At 41.0% G+C, this 18,327-nt stretch overlaps 1 protein-coding gene across 1 annotated transcript in view; it reads left to right on the plus strand.

Annotated features, from left to right (window-relative positions):
* Window positions 1-18,327, plus strand: part of LOC125893868 (G patch domain-containing protein 8) — a 41,231-nt gene that overhangs the window by 17,467 nt on the left and 5,437 nt on the right. Inside the window, exons 3-4 of the mRNA XM_049584817.1 lie at window positions 10,574-10,711; window positions 17,218-17,348. Coding sequence (XP_049440774.1) covers window positions 10,574-10,711; window positions 17,218-17,348 — 269 coding nt within the window. The remainder of the gene's footprint in view (window positions 1-10,573; window positions 10,712-17,217; window positions 17,349-18,327) is intronic.

Consider the following 18,327-nt stretch of genomic DNA (forward strand, 5'->3'; position numbering starts at 1 on the left):
AACTTGTGAAAGGGGAGCATCCAAGAAACATGTGAATGCAGCATTACCAGGCAGGGAGGCTGTGACAGAAGAACCTATTAGGTTGCATTATGGGAAATGTAGACTCCAGGGACTAAAAGTCAGGATATCTCAGCCACTGCTTTACTAATTATGATAATATATATTTCCTCCCACAGTAGTAAAAGTGGAAAACCAGATTAAATGTAAACAAAACATCTGTTACAATGGCTCTCAGTTTAAGTATCAAACCCAGGGAGATGCGCTCCTCATTTTGACAAGACAACATAGGGCGCAGGGCAAATTAGCAAATATAATCTCTTCATCATTTATTCATTAGTTTGTTTGTCTTGCACGCTGCTCAACTTAAAAGGTCAGAGGCAGATGGAACATTTGGTTATATTTTGAGCAAGAACCAAAGACAAACACCGGTGATTCACAGTGGAGAGACCGGTGCTTAAGATAGTATACAGGTTACACAGAAACATGAGTCACAACACACCTGACTCAGGATCACTGGAATATACTTTGTACTTTTCCGTGTGTGTCGGGTCGATCTTGTATTGAGAATAATTTTAGCCTGTCTGCTGTCTCCTTCACAAAGTTGGTTGCTGGCAGTGTGTGAGATGACGTAGCTCACTGCTACTAACACATCTGTCCCTTTGGCTGTAAGGAAACTATCTATGGTCAACACATCTGTGGTTTTGGCTATGCCTGCTCTATGTACTTGTTTTGGACACACTTCTAACTGGCTTTCATGATCTGAAGCAAACAAAGATACTCAAGCACAACACTATCAGATGGTTTCACATAGACAAAAACGCAGGCTGGGACGTAGGTACAGATGCATACACACACATCAAATGAATAAATGGGTGGACACTGGCCATAGAGGCATATTAAAGGCAGTCAAGGGAGATGCATTAAGGCTGCAAATATCAGCTCATTAACACTCAGCTATCCTGTTTGGCAGTCTGCTGTGTTGCTGTGTGTGTGTGTGTGTGTGTGTGTGTGTGTGTGTGTGTGTGTGTGTGTGTGTGTGTGTGTGTGTGTGTGCCGCTGAAATTTACAGGTCATTACGGTAACAAGCAACTTAGCCCTCAGGTCAGCTGTCATTAGCTACAGAAGAATGGCCAGAAATCAACACGGCAGCGCCAGACTCTCACACTGCCAGACTCTCTCCACTTGTGCATGTGTGAATGCATGTGTGTCTGACGGAGAGAATCACACAAACACTGTAGAGACGGGCAGAGAGGAAAACAGAGAGGCAGATACACGTATATAGTCTCAGAGAGGGGGACAGAGTGGGAGGCAAACAGATTTGCTGATTTTTTTTTTTAACTCATTTTTTTAAACCACAAATGGAATTGTTTCTGTTCAGTACATTGGCCAAGTTAGAGTGATAATTATAGCTGAAGATAATTAAAGACTTAATTGGGCTTGATAAACAGTTATGAATTGTTTATTGAATTGTTCTCACAAGGCACTGTAGCAATTAGAAGTTCTGAATTCATAAATATCTCCTTTTCACAGTTTGTCCCTTTTTCCCTCATCTCTCCTTCTCTCCATCTCTTTTCCTAGACATTGTGTGGTCGTATGATTTGGACCATCCATGCAAATGTGTCACCATTTTACACACCATAGAGCAGGGATGTCAAACTCATTTTGGTTCACTGGCCACATGTAGCCCAATTTGATCTCAAGTGGGCCATACCAGTAAATCCACTGCATAGAAACCTATAAATAACAATGCTCCTTTCTTTCAATGCAAAGAAGTATATTCTGAAAATGTTCATTCATAAAACAGATGAACAGCCTGAGCTGTCTTCAACTCATACGTCTCTGTTTTTCTACTCTCAGTCATTCCACTACTCCCTCTCATTAGACATGCATTTTTCCAAACATTTTCACTCCTGTCTAGTAGCGCTGGTATCACCACACCACCCAGAGAGTGAGATATTGAAGCAGCAGGTTAAATTATCCTCTGCCTTTCAAATCATTTACAAATCAAACATTTTGACAGACACGGTTTCACCAATATTGTGTTCAGATAGATGTCTGATAAAGATTGTTTTGTACTGAAGCAGCTGATTGAAAATACTCAATAATAATAAGAATCTTTAAATGTGATCACAACAAGTATTCCTTATTTTTTCAGGGAACTGTGCTTGAGACAGCATTTAACAGAAAGGAGGATACTCCATGTGTAATAGATTGTTACTAAAGAGTTTCTAAAGGGCTATGAAATGGCCAGTAAATAATAAGTTGGTCATAAAGGCTAATAATGGGTTAATAAAAGGTTATTACAGGGCTAATGACAGTTTAATAGATTGCCAAAAGGGTTTTTAAAAGGCCAAAAAAATGGTTAATGAATTGTTACTAAAGGTTTTTAAAGGGATAATAAAGGATACATAAGTTGTTAATTAAGGGTTATTAAAGGGCTAATAGAAGGTTATTACAGGCTAATTGAAGGGCTAACCCTTCATTAACCCTAAAAAAAACTTTATTTGCATTTATTAGCACTTCATCTACCATTTATTGACCCTTTATTAACAGCATATTAGCCCTTTAGTAAATATTAACAATTTATTAGTCTTCATTTTCCTTTTAATAACCCTGTATTAACCCTTTACTTAAAAGTTATTAGCCCTTTATTAGACCTCAAATAACCATTTAATAACAATTTATTACTAAAGGGTTATTAAAAGGCTAAAAAAGGGTTAATAAATTGGTATTCAAAAGGTAATAAAAAGGTATTCAAAGGGATAACAAAGGTTTAATTGATTGTTAATAAAGGGTTATTAAAGGGCTAATAAACAGCTAACTTGCTCCTGAAACCTGGCATCTCATAGTTTTCAGAAGTGCATCAATATGAGGTGTATTAAGTCAGATTGGACCCTTTTGCAGGCCAGCTGTGGCCCATGGGCCATATGTTTGACATCACTGCCTTAGAGAGTGAAAAGAGACTGAATTCTTTAGTCAGAGAAAAAAATGCAGCACCTCACTCATTAGATACCACACTTTCCAAGATGAAGTCAATTTCTAAATAGGCAGATGGCCTTGATATTTTTGAGAGACCTTGTCTTGGATGCTCCAAATGTTGCTTTGTGGAAATCAATCAATCAATCAATCAATCAATCAATCAATCAATCAATCAATCAATCAATCAATCAATTTTATTTATAAAGCCCAATGTCACAAATCTCAATTTGCCTCACAGGGCTTTACAGCATACGACATCCCTCTGACCTTATGACCCTCGCAGCGGATAAGGAAAAAACTCCCCAAAAAAAACCCCTTTAACAGGGAAAAAAAATGGTAGAAACCTCAGGAAGAGCAACTGAGGAGGGATCCCTCTTCCAGGACGGACAGACGCGCAATAGATGTCGTACAGAACAGATCAGCATAATAAATTAACAGTAATCCGCATGATTCTCAATGAGACAGAGAGAGAGAGAGATGCAGGACAGACGGTAATGACAGTAGCTTACAACAACATTATTGAAAGTAATAATATTATAGTTATAGTTCTGGCTACTGTGGTACAATATGTTGAAAGTATGTATTAATATCTGGCAGTATACATGTGTGACAATAGTCATATGTGTATAACAACAGTAGAAGTATGACTAATGACTAATGATGGCAGCAGCAGCAGGAGGCATCTGGCAGGACCACGGCAGCAGCACAACCACACACGTCACGCTGTCCAGGCACCGTTGCGATATGAGTTAATCTGAGAGACAGTGGAGCACAAAGGCTCCGGAGAAGAAGCCGAGTTAGTGACATCCAGAATGGCTGAGTTAGAGAGGGAGAGAGAGAGAGAGAGAGAGAGAGAGAGAGAGAGAGAGAGAGAGAAGGAGAGAAGGTGCCCGGTGTATTATGGGGGGTCCTCCGGCAGACTAGGCCTAAGTCAGCCTAACTAGGGGCTGGTACAGGGCAAGCCTGAGCCAGCCCTAACTATAAGCTTTATCAAAGAGGAAAGTCTTAAGTCTAGTTTTAAATGTGGAGACGGTGTCTGCCTCCTGGACCGTAACAGGAAGATGATTCCACAGGAGAGGAGCCTGAAAGCTGAAGGCTCTGGCTCCTGATCTATTTTTGGAGACTTTAGGCAACGCTACACTTTTGAGGATACATTTTTAAACCACTACTTTTTATGTTCCATTGTTTTGTATTTCTTTATTAGCTACAAAATATGGAAAAGTGGATATAAATACAGTAAAAGCAGGTGATACACAAGATAATGTAAATTACAGACAGGTGTATCTAACGAGTCAGTCGACTGCTGCTCATTAGTTTTGTCACTAATTAAATCTATTTCAATACTAAATAGGTTTCACAGCAACATGACGAGGAAATTAAAAAGATGGAAAAAGCAACATTTTTGATTGAAAACAAAAGTCAAGGGAAGCAGTTTTGGAAATTATAATAACATACAGTATAAGAGATAATATGCACACACAAAGAGGGACAGTATTCACAAGTTGAAACTAATCTCCAGTGTTATTACAGACATATACACTTCTATAGAGGGCCCATATGGACATAGTGCTAATAGGCATGTAACCTTAGGCGACCTGTGCTTGTATCAGCTCTACAACTGCAATTACTCTAACAGTGGTTTCCTCAAAGTAAGCCATATTCATAAAGTTTTTACTGTTTCTCCCCGCAGTCGAAGTTCTCTTCAGTTTATATATTTGAACAGAGAGAATCTGTTTCCACCCGTTATGTTGCTACTGGGCTCTCTGTCTCTCTCTGTGTGGATTTATTATGCATGCTGAGTGTTATACTTCGGCCTATTTTTTTTTTTTTTTGCTAGTTTGGATATATTTTGAATTCATGCTGAACCAAGACTGCAATTAAAACGTGTGTTGCCATGCTGTTAACAATTATCACATCTGACCAGTTTCGTCTCAGTATGTCCAAGCCAGCAAATTTAATAAGTTGGAGGATTCAGACTTTTCTGTAAATGGTATTCAAGTACTCACTACTTGCCTGCGCACATCTAGTAGTATTCACTTATCCAGACATACTGATAAAAGCATAAAGAAAGAGAAACACAAGGGGAAGAAAAAGACAAAGTGCAAAAACATCTTAATCTAATTTTATCTGTGCATTAGATCTTATCATTTATGTGTATTTGCAGGGGTCATTATGTACTTTTAGACTTAAGTAAGGGGATTTTTACTCTCTTTCTTTATGTCTTTCTATTTGTTTAAGCCTATAGTTGATCTCTCCCTGCCATTTGTCCCATCCAAACATCCTGTTTTGGGAGAAAATACATCAAATCAGGGAGACGAAATATTTTAAAAATGCTGTGTCAGAGTGAATGTACTGTAATATCAGTCTGTTAGTCCTCCCTCACACTGTCTCTAGGATGAATCCAGCCATCCATGAAAATGCTGTTCAATATTTAATTACAACCAGCGAGACAGTGACCAGTGAGACGCGTGAAACAATTTAGCCAGGCAGTGTCTGTACACTATTTTAATTTTTTATTTTAATGTAATTGAAGAAATCATAACAAATTAAGCAAAAATTTAAACAGCAATGAACATATTCAAGTCACTGCACATAACCTCTGCAATGTGGACTAGCTTCATCACTCTGAGCATTAAAGTAAGTTTTATTCAAAGTGTTTTCTGCCATATTCGTTGTTTGCTGTTTAAAATTTCATGACCACTTACACAGACTCTTATTAAAATCTGTCGACACAAAATGTTTGAGCGTGTTTTAAAGGGACGGTTCACCCCAAAATTAAAGTATATCATTTTTCCTTTTAACTGTAGGGCTATGTATTAATCTAGATTGTTTTGGTGTGAGTAGTTGAGTGGTGGAGATGTCGGCCTTCTCTTTGATATAATGGAACTAGATGGCACTTGGTCTGTGGTGCTTAAAGCAACAAAAATATACATTTAAAGCTCATCATTAATGTCTCTTTCCAGAAATCATGACCTGGTTACTCAAGATAATCCACAGACTTTGTTGTGAGTAGTTTCATGTAGGAACTATTTTCTCTTACCAAACAAAAGGAAGCATGCATCTACTGGTAGCTGAGAGGCTCATGCTCAAGACAGAGCGAGATGTAAACAGTTCAGTGGTGCTAGGTGAGCCGGCAGTAGATGCATGCAAGGGCAGATTGTCAGACAATGGACAGCTGGGCAGAGAAGTGCAAAAGGCCCCACAGCCATTCCTAGATAGAGGCAAGACATACACTTTATAGTTGTTTAGCCTCTTTTTGTGTCATTGTTTTGCTATTTTTTAAGCACTAATGCATATTTTTTTTCTGGTTTTGTGGCTCTTTATAGTCATTTTGTGTGTCTTTGAGGTAATTTAGTGTCTCTTTGTGAGTGTTCAACACATTCTCACTCTGACCTCGCCATATATTGACGTTTGGTCATGAACTTTCCACATCCTGATATGAAGTGCAAGGTACCCTGGGTGCATTGGTTGTTGACGTTCTGGGACGCCGGGTCAAGATCTGCCTGTTACATGCATTGTCTTCATTCAAAAAACACCTCAGTTTTCACAGGAAGTTCACAGTTTACGTACAGTCTCTTTCAAAATAGACGCACTATGTCAGTACAACATCACTTTACAACATTACAGTACAACAATTGATGGGGGTTTTTTTGTTCCTTGATTAACTTATGCACATGGCTAGGCTTAAGCAACAAAAATATGTGGTTGGGTTTAGCAAAAAAGAACAGGGTTTGGCTTTATAATCTTACGGGACACAAACACCGCTCTCCCAGGTAAAGTTTGGTTTTTGTTGGACCCATCCACCGTCCCTCCCGCCCATCCCACTCCGACTTTCGCTGCCTTAACTTTCGTTCTTGTTCAGAAGCGTTTCCCCCTGATGCCGCTGAGTGCCAATGAATTATAACAGCAACCAGCCGTGTATCAAGTCGACATTTAAGGGCGGCTTTATTCTTCAGTGTCTGACGTCGCAAGTCACTACCCGAGGGCCGGATTTTAATGACTTTGGAATGAGACCGGGTTGGTTTGTTTTGCTCCTTTTTGTAGTTAGTCTGTATATCTTTGCAGTTTCTTTGTATCTCTGGTTGGTCTTTTTTAATCTCTTTGTGGTCCATACATGTTGATTTGGGTGACATTTTGCAGTTGAGAGCCAGAGGGCCCCCTTTAAACTGTGGGTCCCCCAGCCCTGTGCCTGGTGGATTCGTTCAGTAATTCTTCCGTGCATGCACATTTGCCTCTGTGAAATGATGCAGTTGGCAGGTGTAGTTTGGTGGGAAGAAAACAATTCCTACATGAACCTGCTCACAACAAGGTCTGTCAATTATCTTGGTTAACACTCAATAACTCACACCAGAAGAATCTGGACTGATGAAAAGCACCACGGATAAGAGGAAAAGTATGTATATTGGGTATCAGGGTGACCCTTTAAATGGTTGTCACATATGTAATGCAGCTTATTATTCAGTGGACCGCTATCTTTAATAAGAGACATTGCATTTTAAAAAGTAGTTGATGGACAGGATAATATCAAATTCAAAGAAAAATGCAGCCTCTCTCTGACCTTGAGGTTCCACCTGCAGTCAGCTTACTGTCAAGATGTTAGTAAGAGCTAGGTTATGACAGTGATAAGCATATTATCTAAGGTGTCTTTGATTTTCTGTGCAGATCAGCAGTCTTGAAGGTCAAGATCACCAGAGAGAGAATTCTGAAAAGCTTTTAGTTATGCTTATTTGAAATCTCCATAAGTCTCTGTGCAGCATGCCTCCAACTAATAAGGATGTCATTTCTGATTTAACACACTATAAAAGTCGGAAATCCCCTCCACAAAAAAACAAGACAAAAACTGTGAGGGCAAGTTTGAATGGGTATGGTGGCTGTGACAGGGAGATTGCATCAGAGAGGTGCCACCACAGCTTCAGTCTGCAGAACTCCCAGAGCTTCCTCAAGGGACTTTGTCTTTCTGAGGAGTTTTTCATGAATACATTGTATATCATTACTTTTCAGTGCACAAATTTTCAAACGCTGACGGACCACATGTGTAAAACACTTTAAGCGTGACCTGTTCATTTCCATAGAGGCTCGAGACATTGAATTACATGCGTGTGCGTGCCTAAAACTCCGGTTATGGTTCATAACGACTCTTATTTGTAGCATAATTTCAGCTATGAAGAGGAATAACACGGCACTTCTCCCACAAATTGACGATAAGCAAAAAGGGGAGAGAAAAAAAAAAAAAAAAACACGGAAACTCATTCACATTCACAGCGTCACACAAACACATATAATCATGCAAACAATCACCGTCCATTCAGGTCTGCAGATATCAGTCGTGCTTTCTCTGCAAACAGATTTATGCTAGTGAGGTAAATTGAGGTCTAGATTAATTTAGCACTGGTATATCAGGTTGACAGACTGTGTGCGACTCTGCATGCATAAGTGTGTGTGTGCTTGTGTCTATGCATTCAGCGCCGGTGCATAAGCGCAGAAATTGTATGAAGTGTATACATTTAGGGTAAACATGTTTGATTTTAGTGTGCAGCAGGAGGGTGGGTAATGGCGTGTCAGGATGCCACCGACATAAACAAATGGCTCCTGAGTTCACACACACACACACACACACACACACACACACACACACACACACACACACACACACACACACACACAGTTTCTGCTTTCATGCATTCACACCTTCTCTCATGTACATACACCCCTCTTTCTGTATATATTTTCTCCTCTTCAAAATAATTATCCTGACAGAACGCAGAGAGGTGAGAAGAGAGGGTTAGGGGGTACAAAGGCAAGTGCACAGAAAAAATATACACATGTTCATATGTATAATGAGTATGTGAAAGCATGCACATACAGAGCCCCTGTGTAATCTTACATAAGGCCAAATGTTGACAACTACGCAGCATTCATTATCTCAATCTCATCCCTCTGGCAGCACTCAAATGAAGGCCGCACTTGGTGATTGGATCATTTCCTGGTCGTGACTTAAGACTGCAGCATAGATCGATACTATGACACACACACAGAGCAACACAGGATCAATGTATATTAGTTACCTGTCTGTTTATTTTATTATAGAGGTGTCAGCCTGCTCCTTCGACCTCCACTCCTTTTCACCCATTCTGACTGAAAACCAGATGGAGTTAGCCAGAGGATGGACCCTTTTTTCCTCCTGTATGTGTGTGTCTGTGTGTGTGGTTAAATATTACCTTGATGTAGCATTTATGTGTGTGTGAAAAGTGATGGCATGTACAACAGGGATTGCAAGACTCTGTGGTAGTAATAATGCAAGGTGTTTGTGCCTGTGTGTGTGTCTGCGAGGGCAAGCAGGGGTCATTTCTCCTCTTGCCTGCATTCCTATCCTCCCTCTCTTTTCCTCTCACCTCTGTTCCTGTGTGCAGGCATATTACTGAAGCAAATTGGGGCCAATAGACTCTGTCACTGCATGACCCAGGGCTCACCAAACAGAAAAGGAACAAGCGAGACAGAGAGAAAAAGGCAAATAGAGGGGATAAAAGGGAAGATAAAGGAAAGGAAGAAAAAGAGCAAGTTGCAGGAGGGGGAAAAAAGCGGCTTGGACAGCATGAGAGCTAGCAAAGAGAGGGAGAGAGAGCCAGGAGATGGACGGAGGGAAGGAAAGAAGCAGAGGAGGATAGAGAGTGAGAGAAAGAAGTGACAACCTCAAATTAAATTCCCATCATGTCAGTGTAGAACAGAATTCAATAGTGTTTATTGGCAGCCCCTAGCCTCAGGGAAATTACATTCTGAAGCAGAGCATGGCATGAATGCACACACACACACACACCCCTGAACGCACGCGCGCACACATATACACAAGCAAGCACACACATCTTTTGTACACAACACTGTGCATGTCCTCGGACCAAAAATAAAAAATAAAAAGCCCTCTGGCTGATGTGAGCATGCAGACAAGCGATTTATCCCCTGAGGTCCATGTGCCATTTGCGCAGTGCATGTGTATCTGTCTGTCCATGTGCTATTTACCCGCCTTTGTGTGTGTGTGTGTGTGTGTGTGTGTGTGTGTGTGTGTGTGTGTGTGTGTGTATTTGTCTGGAACTTTCTTCACATGCACGCTTTTGCCAGTGTGCAAAAGACTAAGTTGTGCATTTTAGATGCTCAGTTTTTCTGTCTGTTGGCCACAATTGCCACTCTCTCTGCAGTCAGACTCAGACTATTTGCCATTATAGTACATACGCAGGTTTCTATTACAGTGGCTGTATTAAATGTGTCCCCAGGCTCAAGTTGCCATGAGCACAGGGCTTCAGTGCCTTTGTCCAACCTCCGGCAGCAGCAGCAAAGGCAGCATACTTTAATGGGAAGCCGTTTAACAGTTTTATGCAGAGCACATGTAGAGGCTATTACTGCTGATGTCTCTGGGATGCAGATTTGTTCTAAATGGCTAACAATCTGCCATTCTTTCAACCCCCCACCCCCCAACTCCTCTCTGCCCCTCTAACCCTTTATGTCTCTGTCTGTTTATGCCTCTATCTCGACTCTCTCTCATTTCTCTCCCCCTGTCCCTCCAACACACTCACTCGTTCTCCCCGTCTCTCTCTTTCTCCAGGAGCGTGCAGAGAGGGCTTTGGGCTGCTCAGTGGAGGATCTGAAGGCTCTCTTCTACTGTGAGCTGTGTCACAAGCAGTACCTCAGACACCAGGAGTTTGACAACCACATCAACTCCTACGACCATGCACACAAACAGGTACATGGGATGCACCGGCACTACAGCTACACACACACACACATACACGCACACATACTGTGTAACAGCACGCTTACAGACATTTTTGTTTATGATCTCTTGTCATGGAATTTGGGTATTTTAGCATTATGCACGATGACGGAAAGCTACTCTACATTTCCATGTCAATCTGCCCATTGGGTACAGTTTCCCAGCAGGTAACAGTAGGAGTGTGACAACCACATCATCTCTTACAAGCACACACACAGAGGTGGAACACCTCAACTCGAGACACATACACACAGACATATAACGTTCACACACACAAAGACAGCTATGTATTTAGATTCCCATTTTGATACTCATGTTAAGATTAACTTAATTGACCCAGTGTAAGGCAATTTACATCACAGCAGTGCATGAAATATATGCAATATAACACCATGTATAAAATATAAATAGAGGTACTCTATACACAATATAGACATAACTGTGTTTGGCTGATATTGGGTTTTGTTTTGAGGTCCCACAGCCAGAAGTGTCCCCAGAAATTTTTCATAGGGTTGGCCAAATGGGGTCACTGAAAATCTTGGGTGGCACACCAAAACCAAAAGCCATAAATTAATTTTAGGAGTTCATTTATATAGGCCATATCAGTGTGGAGAATTAGGGAATTGCATACTGGTCTCTTATTCTACAATTAATGTTACTAATTATCTGATATGCATAGACTAATACCACTACAGTAAACATTCTGAGTTCCACAACAATCCTGTTTTTAATGCGTTATCGATCTATACGTTAGGTGATTAATTGGTCTTGAAATATGCTGTTTCTCCTTTTGCTTAAAAAGACAAATATACGCCCTTAATTTGAAGGTGTACATTGATTGTAAGGAAACTATAGAACCTATTTTTATTCAGCTATCTTGAGGTGAGAGTTCAAGGGACCCCTTTGAAAATGACCGTGCCATGTGTTCCCTTGCCAAAATTTAACAAACAATTTGGTGCATTATGTAGTTCCCTTCCCAACAAGCTATGCCTACGTGATTGGTACCGATGAATACCTAAGGTTGTCCTGTTTCACAAGATACCACTAGCGTTGTGCTAGCATAAAGAATGAGTGTGCCATGGCCTCTTAAAGGCAGTAATACGGGCCGCCAATTATTTCCACCAGAGGGGACACTATAGGGAGCATCAATTGTATCACCATGGCTCCCCCTCTGGATATGTCCACAGCAGCTGGATATGTCAGAATAATAATAACTGCAAAAGTCAAACTTATTTTCTCTCCTCTGACCTTATTCAAAGTTAATTTGTAGGAAAGCAGTCAAGTGATAACCCAAACCAAACTGGGCATGAACATGAGAAAAAAGGTGTGAAAATACATGAAAGACTAAAAAGCATTGCTGTGAAACCAAAGAAGGACATTATTCAAATTTTATATGTTATATGGACAGTGTATGAACAAATATATTTTCCTTTTGCTGGCTCAAAAGTTATTAACAAACAAAAACTTGTATAGTGTGCCAGTCAGTCCGTCCTCTGAGGTTCGAACCATTTGAAACAAAGTGTTATAAAGCTACAGTAACTGAAATCATACTGACTAATTTGGTATTGGGTAGGGATCCTGCATGAAAAATACTGTCAACCTCAATCACAGACACAGACCACAGTTCTTTAAATCAGGGGTCTCTGAAAGCCCAAAGAGAGGTAAAGGGTCATCTTTAGTTGAAAAGCAAAGCAATTCTCATACAATTGGAAAAGTGTACTTAGAAGACTCAAGTGCAGATTTCCGCCAGGCAGCCGCTGGAGCTGACCATGTCCACTTGAGACAATACACCCACTCAAGAAAACACAGCTTCCTTACAGTCGAGATGGCGAGAAAAAAAAACCAAAACTGGGCTTTTTTCATCTCATATTGTGCCTTTATAAATGATAACACATCAGCTATGGAATTATTCTGTTGATGCTCTAGTTCAAAATGTGACTCATGACTTAACTTTTCTATGGATGTCGGTTTTTGAGCCACGATGAAGGCCAAAATGTGGCCTGCAACAGACTAGGCAAGGCTTTCTGCATTTAGCTGAGCAATTTCTGTAAAACCTGTGGCCCCTACTGTCCATTTAAGAGGAGTGAGGAGTCATCAATCGATAACAGTAAAAAAAAAAAAGTCAATAAACAACAGGTTGTTCAACAATTATGAATCACCGCAACCACGAGAGGTCCTTGAGCATACAGTCATAAATGCACATGCAAAATATTAGGCAGATTGGTCCAGTAGTAGTTAAGATTAGCTGGGGACAGACAGATACACACAACTCACACACACACACACACACACACACACATTCAAACACATGATCCCTTCCAGGCTTACGCCTAGCGGAGATAATTTAGGGTGCTTTCACACCTGGCTTAGTTCGGTTGAATCAAACTCAAGTTTGTTTGCCCCCAAAGTGCACTTCGTTTGGGCAGGTGTGAACACAGTAATCACACTCGGGAGCATACCAAAAGAACCAGACCAAGACCTTCTTGATGAGGTGGTCTTAGTCCGGTTACAAATAAATTCTGGTGTGGTTTGTTTGTGGTGAGAACGTGTTCTGACCTCGATCCAAACCAACTGCAGTCACATGACGCATTGTTTGGGTTAAACATGAGCATGTTACAGTCCTGGAGGATTACTAATGTGCACCTCCTCCTGTACTGCCTTAATATGCACATTCAGCACATCCAATGCATCAATACATTGTTTTCTAGTTGGAGCCGGGCCTCATTTTCAAACTGTATGGTTTGACTAAAATGAACAATGACAGTAATATAGTCCACGATGACCAGCGCTAAAATCAACCTGCGTAGTTGTCCCTCCATTGTGACATTAGAAAGTGTCGCATTTATCTTGCAAATGTACTCTTCTTCAATGTCTTGTTTACTTCCTGTTTTTTTCCTGCGTGGAAATTCTGACCAATCAAGAGCACTGGTCCGCTTATAAATGCTGCTGTGAGAACATGAACCAACTCTTGGCAATTATGGAACTAACATAGCCCCTGATTCGGACCAAAGCAAGAGAACTCTCAGTCTGAAAGCACCCTTAGACAGTCAGACAATATCAAGGCAATGACACAGTGTAAAGGTTTTTGGGTTTTTTTGTCTGTTTTTCAGGTTTTTTAAGTATTAAAGAGTTCCAGAAAGACCAAACAGATCATTAGGCTTAATATTGTATCAGAAATAAAGAGACCCAGTAGTTGAACCAGGTAATTAACTAGGTTACAATAAATTAATACATTATAAATAGACTTGAGGAATAGAATCAGGTGGGCAACATGTCTTATTCTTAGCCCTGCAGAAAATAAAAACAGTAAACAAAGCAAACTGAAAGAAAAGAAAACTCAGAATGTGCACAGTATTTCAGTCTTACTTAATCTCCACATCCCAGTTTCATAATGATGTAAGTTTCTCTCGCTTTTTTTCTAGTTCAAAATTTAGAGCAGTTGATTTGTATGTATCTAGTACATAAGGATGCTGCTACAAAATTCACTTTATTCTTCAATTTGTACTTCCTCCAGAAGAAAAATAAATATTCGGTTCCAAATAAAACATGGAGCTATTAGTCATAGCTCAAGTATGATTCTATTATTCCAGTTTGGACAAGATGAGGCCAATGGACCATTAGGAAAAGGCCCGGCAGCAGGTTTCCTCCTGCGTTCTGCTTTCACATCCATTTTCATACGCAACCTCCACTCTGGACTAACAAGCTGAAGGTTCTGCTGATAGCACATTCTCCTACAGCTATCTGTTGTCATGCCAAGGCATACACTCACATACAAAAACATACAGACATGCACTTACCCATGTACACACTCATCCACAAACACAGGCAGTCTCTCAACCGAGCCAAGCCACTTCCCACTTCTGAACGCCCACACTGTGCAACATGAAATAAACATAAAATAAGACAGTTCCTTCACTGTCATTGTTCTTTGAAAATGAATCGAAGCAACTGCAGGCCAATGTTAATGCTTTGTTTTAGCCAGCGGCAGGCACATGAAACGAGCTGCATGAGGCACTGAGCTGACAGTAGCCACTGGCACTGTGGGAACACACACACACACATACAGGCATGCATGCACACTCTGCCTACTGAGCAGACAACAGATGAAATTCTAGCTGAAGACAGCTTCCCTGCAGGAGTATTGGCTTTGGAGAATGGAAGCTGATTGCGTTTGCTCTGTCTCCTTTCCTTGTCATCGATTCAGGGATAAACATGTCTGAATGCAGCGCTTTATCAGCATTTACTGCTGATTACAGAAATTGCTCATTACAAGAGAATTACGCTCCCTTTTAAATAAAAGAGCAATCAGCCCATTAGCATGGCCCCTCACATGCTACCTAAGAATACATCATCCCTCATTCTGAAGCCCTAGTGGATATGAATCAACTCAGACTCATCCATAGTTGCCTCAGCCTGAGCACTCCTTAACACATCTAAAGGAATATTGATCGGGGCTTTGACAGACGGATTGAGCTTCACAGCACAGAGCTAGACTGGCATGTTGGAGAGCAAGAGTAATATCACTTCCCGCTGTTGGGGACATGACATCATCTCTGAAGACAAAAGTATCCGCTTTAAAGTGGGAAACGGAAATATCTCGGCCCTGTGTGCTCAGTGAAAATGGTTCTGCGTGCAATATTTTGTTTGGCTCTAAATTTAGCGATAGGTTTGCCTGCAGTGGGACCTGTTTTTAAGAGAGAACAATAACCTGGCAGAGTGCAAATGCAAGCGGAAGAAGAAAGAATTCATCTTCATATATTCCACCTATTATAGACTGCTCTCTCTCTCTCAGTCAGTGCCATGGACAGCTACAGTACAACGACTCTGATCTTTTCTTCCCCCCTTCTTCCTCCTCTTTCCTGGCTCTGTCCGCCGTCGTTCATTATGTATGCCTCTCTGTTTGAACATGATTAATATTTCCCATAGAATGAGTTTGGCATCAAAGCCCCTCAAAGCTCCTTACCGCTCACTAACAAACACGCACGTGATCTTACACACATCTGCAATGCACTAGCACCTATACTGTAAGACACGTATGTTTAAAAGATACAAACCCACAAGTGCTGCTCCACTGGCACATACTTAATGCTGCTTTCAGTGAGCTGACAGTGGGATGTTAAGCATCGAGCGATAATGTAAAAAGACACCCGATTGTGTAAGACTCAGCAGAGATTAACCTGACGACTGTCAGCTCCAGCATAAGATCTGGGTGTGAAAGAGAGTGAGTGTATAAATAAATCTGATGTCTGAGGCGCTAATCTGATGAGTGCACGTGTGCGTGCTGTGTGCGATACATACTGTATGGGTGGATAATAGCGTAACATAATCTAAAAGTGAGAGCGGTGTAATCCTGTTGCAACTTATACTACGGGATGAATTCACAAATATATAAAATAAACAACACATCCTGAATCCATAAGTCATGGATGGATTGCACACTGAGGTAGCTGAAATATACTGGGAAGCCAGAGAGAGTAAGACAGGAGATAGGAGGGCTAGTGGTGCACGATTCTGCAGCTATTTTCAAACTTCTTACTCTCTCCTCAGCCTTTAGACACACATGCACAGACAAATAGAAACACACCAACATGCACATGCACACACAGACACACACACCTGCCAAGCATGGATAAAGGAGGGATTAAAGTGTGTCAGAAAAGGAAACCGGAGCAAGAGGCATGAATCATTGTTTCCCTGAGAGGACTGGCGCACCTATGGCTATAGACACATTGTTTCAGATGAAATACACTCATGCACACTTGCACAAAAAACACACACACAAAATTAAGCTAATTGTTTTTCCTTACATGCACTATGATTCAAGTGAAGACCCACCAGTTTGCTCAAAATTAAATTACTACTCACAGTAGAGTTACTACTTACTTACACTGGTCTAGCATTTTGTCAAGTGAAACCTTTGGCCTTTACATTGTCTCAGATGGTTACTTTGTCAATGATAAGTGGCCGTGCCTTTGTGTTTGGTGATGTGCAATTTCAGCGTCAGCAAATCATTGCCTTTGGTGCACTCCAGCTTGAAAGAAGATGTCATTGGATCAGAAGGTCTCTCAAAACAAGCTGTGATGACTGACAAGGGCTGAACATTTTCAAGATTTCAATGGCAAGAGCATCATCATCATTAAATCACTCATGTCACTCATCTCAGCTGCGTCTGTAATCTGCTATTCACCAGTTGGGTTGTGTTTGCTCTCAAGCTGTGTGTTGGAGGGAAGACGCTTTCTTCCGGGCTGAATGGAGTTAATTGGACATGAGCTTTGGAGGAGAACATCTGCAAACGCTGCTGACTGATGTGTACGGTTTGAAAGACAGCTGCCTGCAGAGAGCTTCCGAAAACTAATCCCCTCACTCTCTCCTCTCTTCTCTCTGTCCTACTCTTGTGCCGCCCGCTACCCCGTGTCCTCCACATACTTTTTTTTTCTGTCCCTCCCTCTATCATCCTTAATTTTCATTTCCTGCAGAGGCTGAAGGAACTCAAGCACAGAGAGTTTGCTCGCAACGTGGCCTCGAAATCATGGAAGGACCAGCGCAAACAGGAGAAGGCTCTCAGGCGTCTGCACCAGCTCGCACAGCTGCAACAGGAAACCCAGCGGTGAGTAGGAGGCGTGTGTATTTGTGTGTGTCTGTGCGGTGGTGTGTGAGTGTAGTGAGACCAGGGGCAGGAGTCCAGGAGGGTTAGAGTACGTCACATCCAGTCAACGTTTCTTAGATTTGATGGATGTATCCACAGATGTTAGAGCACCCAGTTGTCCTAGATAGGCCATAGGTGAAGTAAATATTAGATGAAGACACAGTCTTGCCAGCGCTCTGAGAGAAGATGATTTGTAAGAGGAGGGGATGAAAGTTTTAGAGAAAAATGAAAAGTGGAAAGTCAAAGTCGAAGTTAATAAAAATAAGTGAAACACGTTGATAACTTGCTCCTGGGTTTGCATACCTAAAGTAATCAAAACAACCGATAAAAAAAATACATCACGTAATAATCAACTTGATTGCACCTATTCCCTCTGCAATTAAATGTGTTTTCCTATAATCAGGCAATGATATGTGAACGACATCACTATGACTGCCAAGCCTCTGATTTATTCTTTGTTTCTTTCATTATGTCGTTTTTCTTTTTTCTCTCAATAGCATACTAATGCATTATTAATTAACCTTTATCCATAATTACCTTTTAATGTTATATCCATGCACTATATATACCTGTATAGTTATTTAAAGGTCCAGTGTGTAGGATTTAGGGGCATATATTGGCAAAAATAGTACAGTATAATAAGATTCCTGTTTTCGTTACCTTAGAATGAACCATTTATATCTACAAAGGGAGCAGGTCCTTGTCTGTGAAGATTGTCATGTTGCACCGCCATGTTTCTACAGTAGCCCAGAACGGACAAACCAAATACTGGCTCTAGATAGGGCCATTAGTGTTTTCACATTGGCCACCTCAGTAAGAAGACCCTCCACGATGAGAGCCGAGGGACAATTATGATTTTAACGTGAAACTGCTTTATTCAGTGTTTCACCGGGTCTGTTTGTTTTGGAGAGGAAGAGACCTCTGCGGATGATTTGGTTCC

The sequence above is a fragment of the Epinephelus fuscoguttatus genome, linkage group LG8, assembly GCF_011397635.1.
Source record: "Epinephelus fuscoguttatus linkage group LG8, E.fuscoguttatus.final_Chr_v1".
In the NCBI taxonomy this organism is placed as follows: domain Eukaryota; kingdom Metazoa; phylum Chordata; class Actinopteri; order Perciformes; family Serranidae; genus Epinephelus; species Epinephelus fuscoguttatus.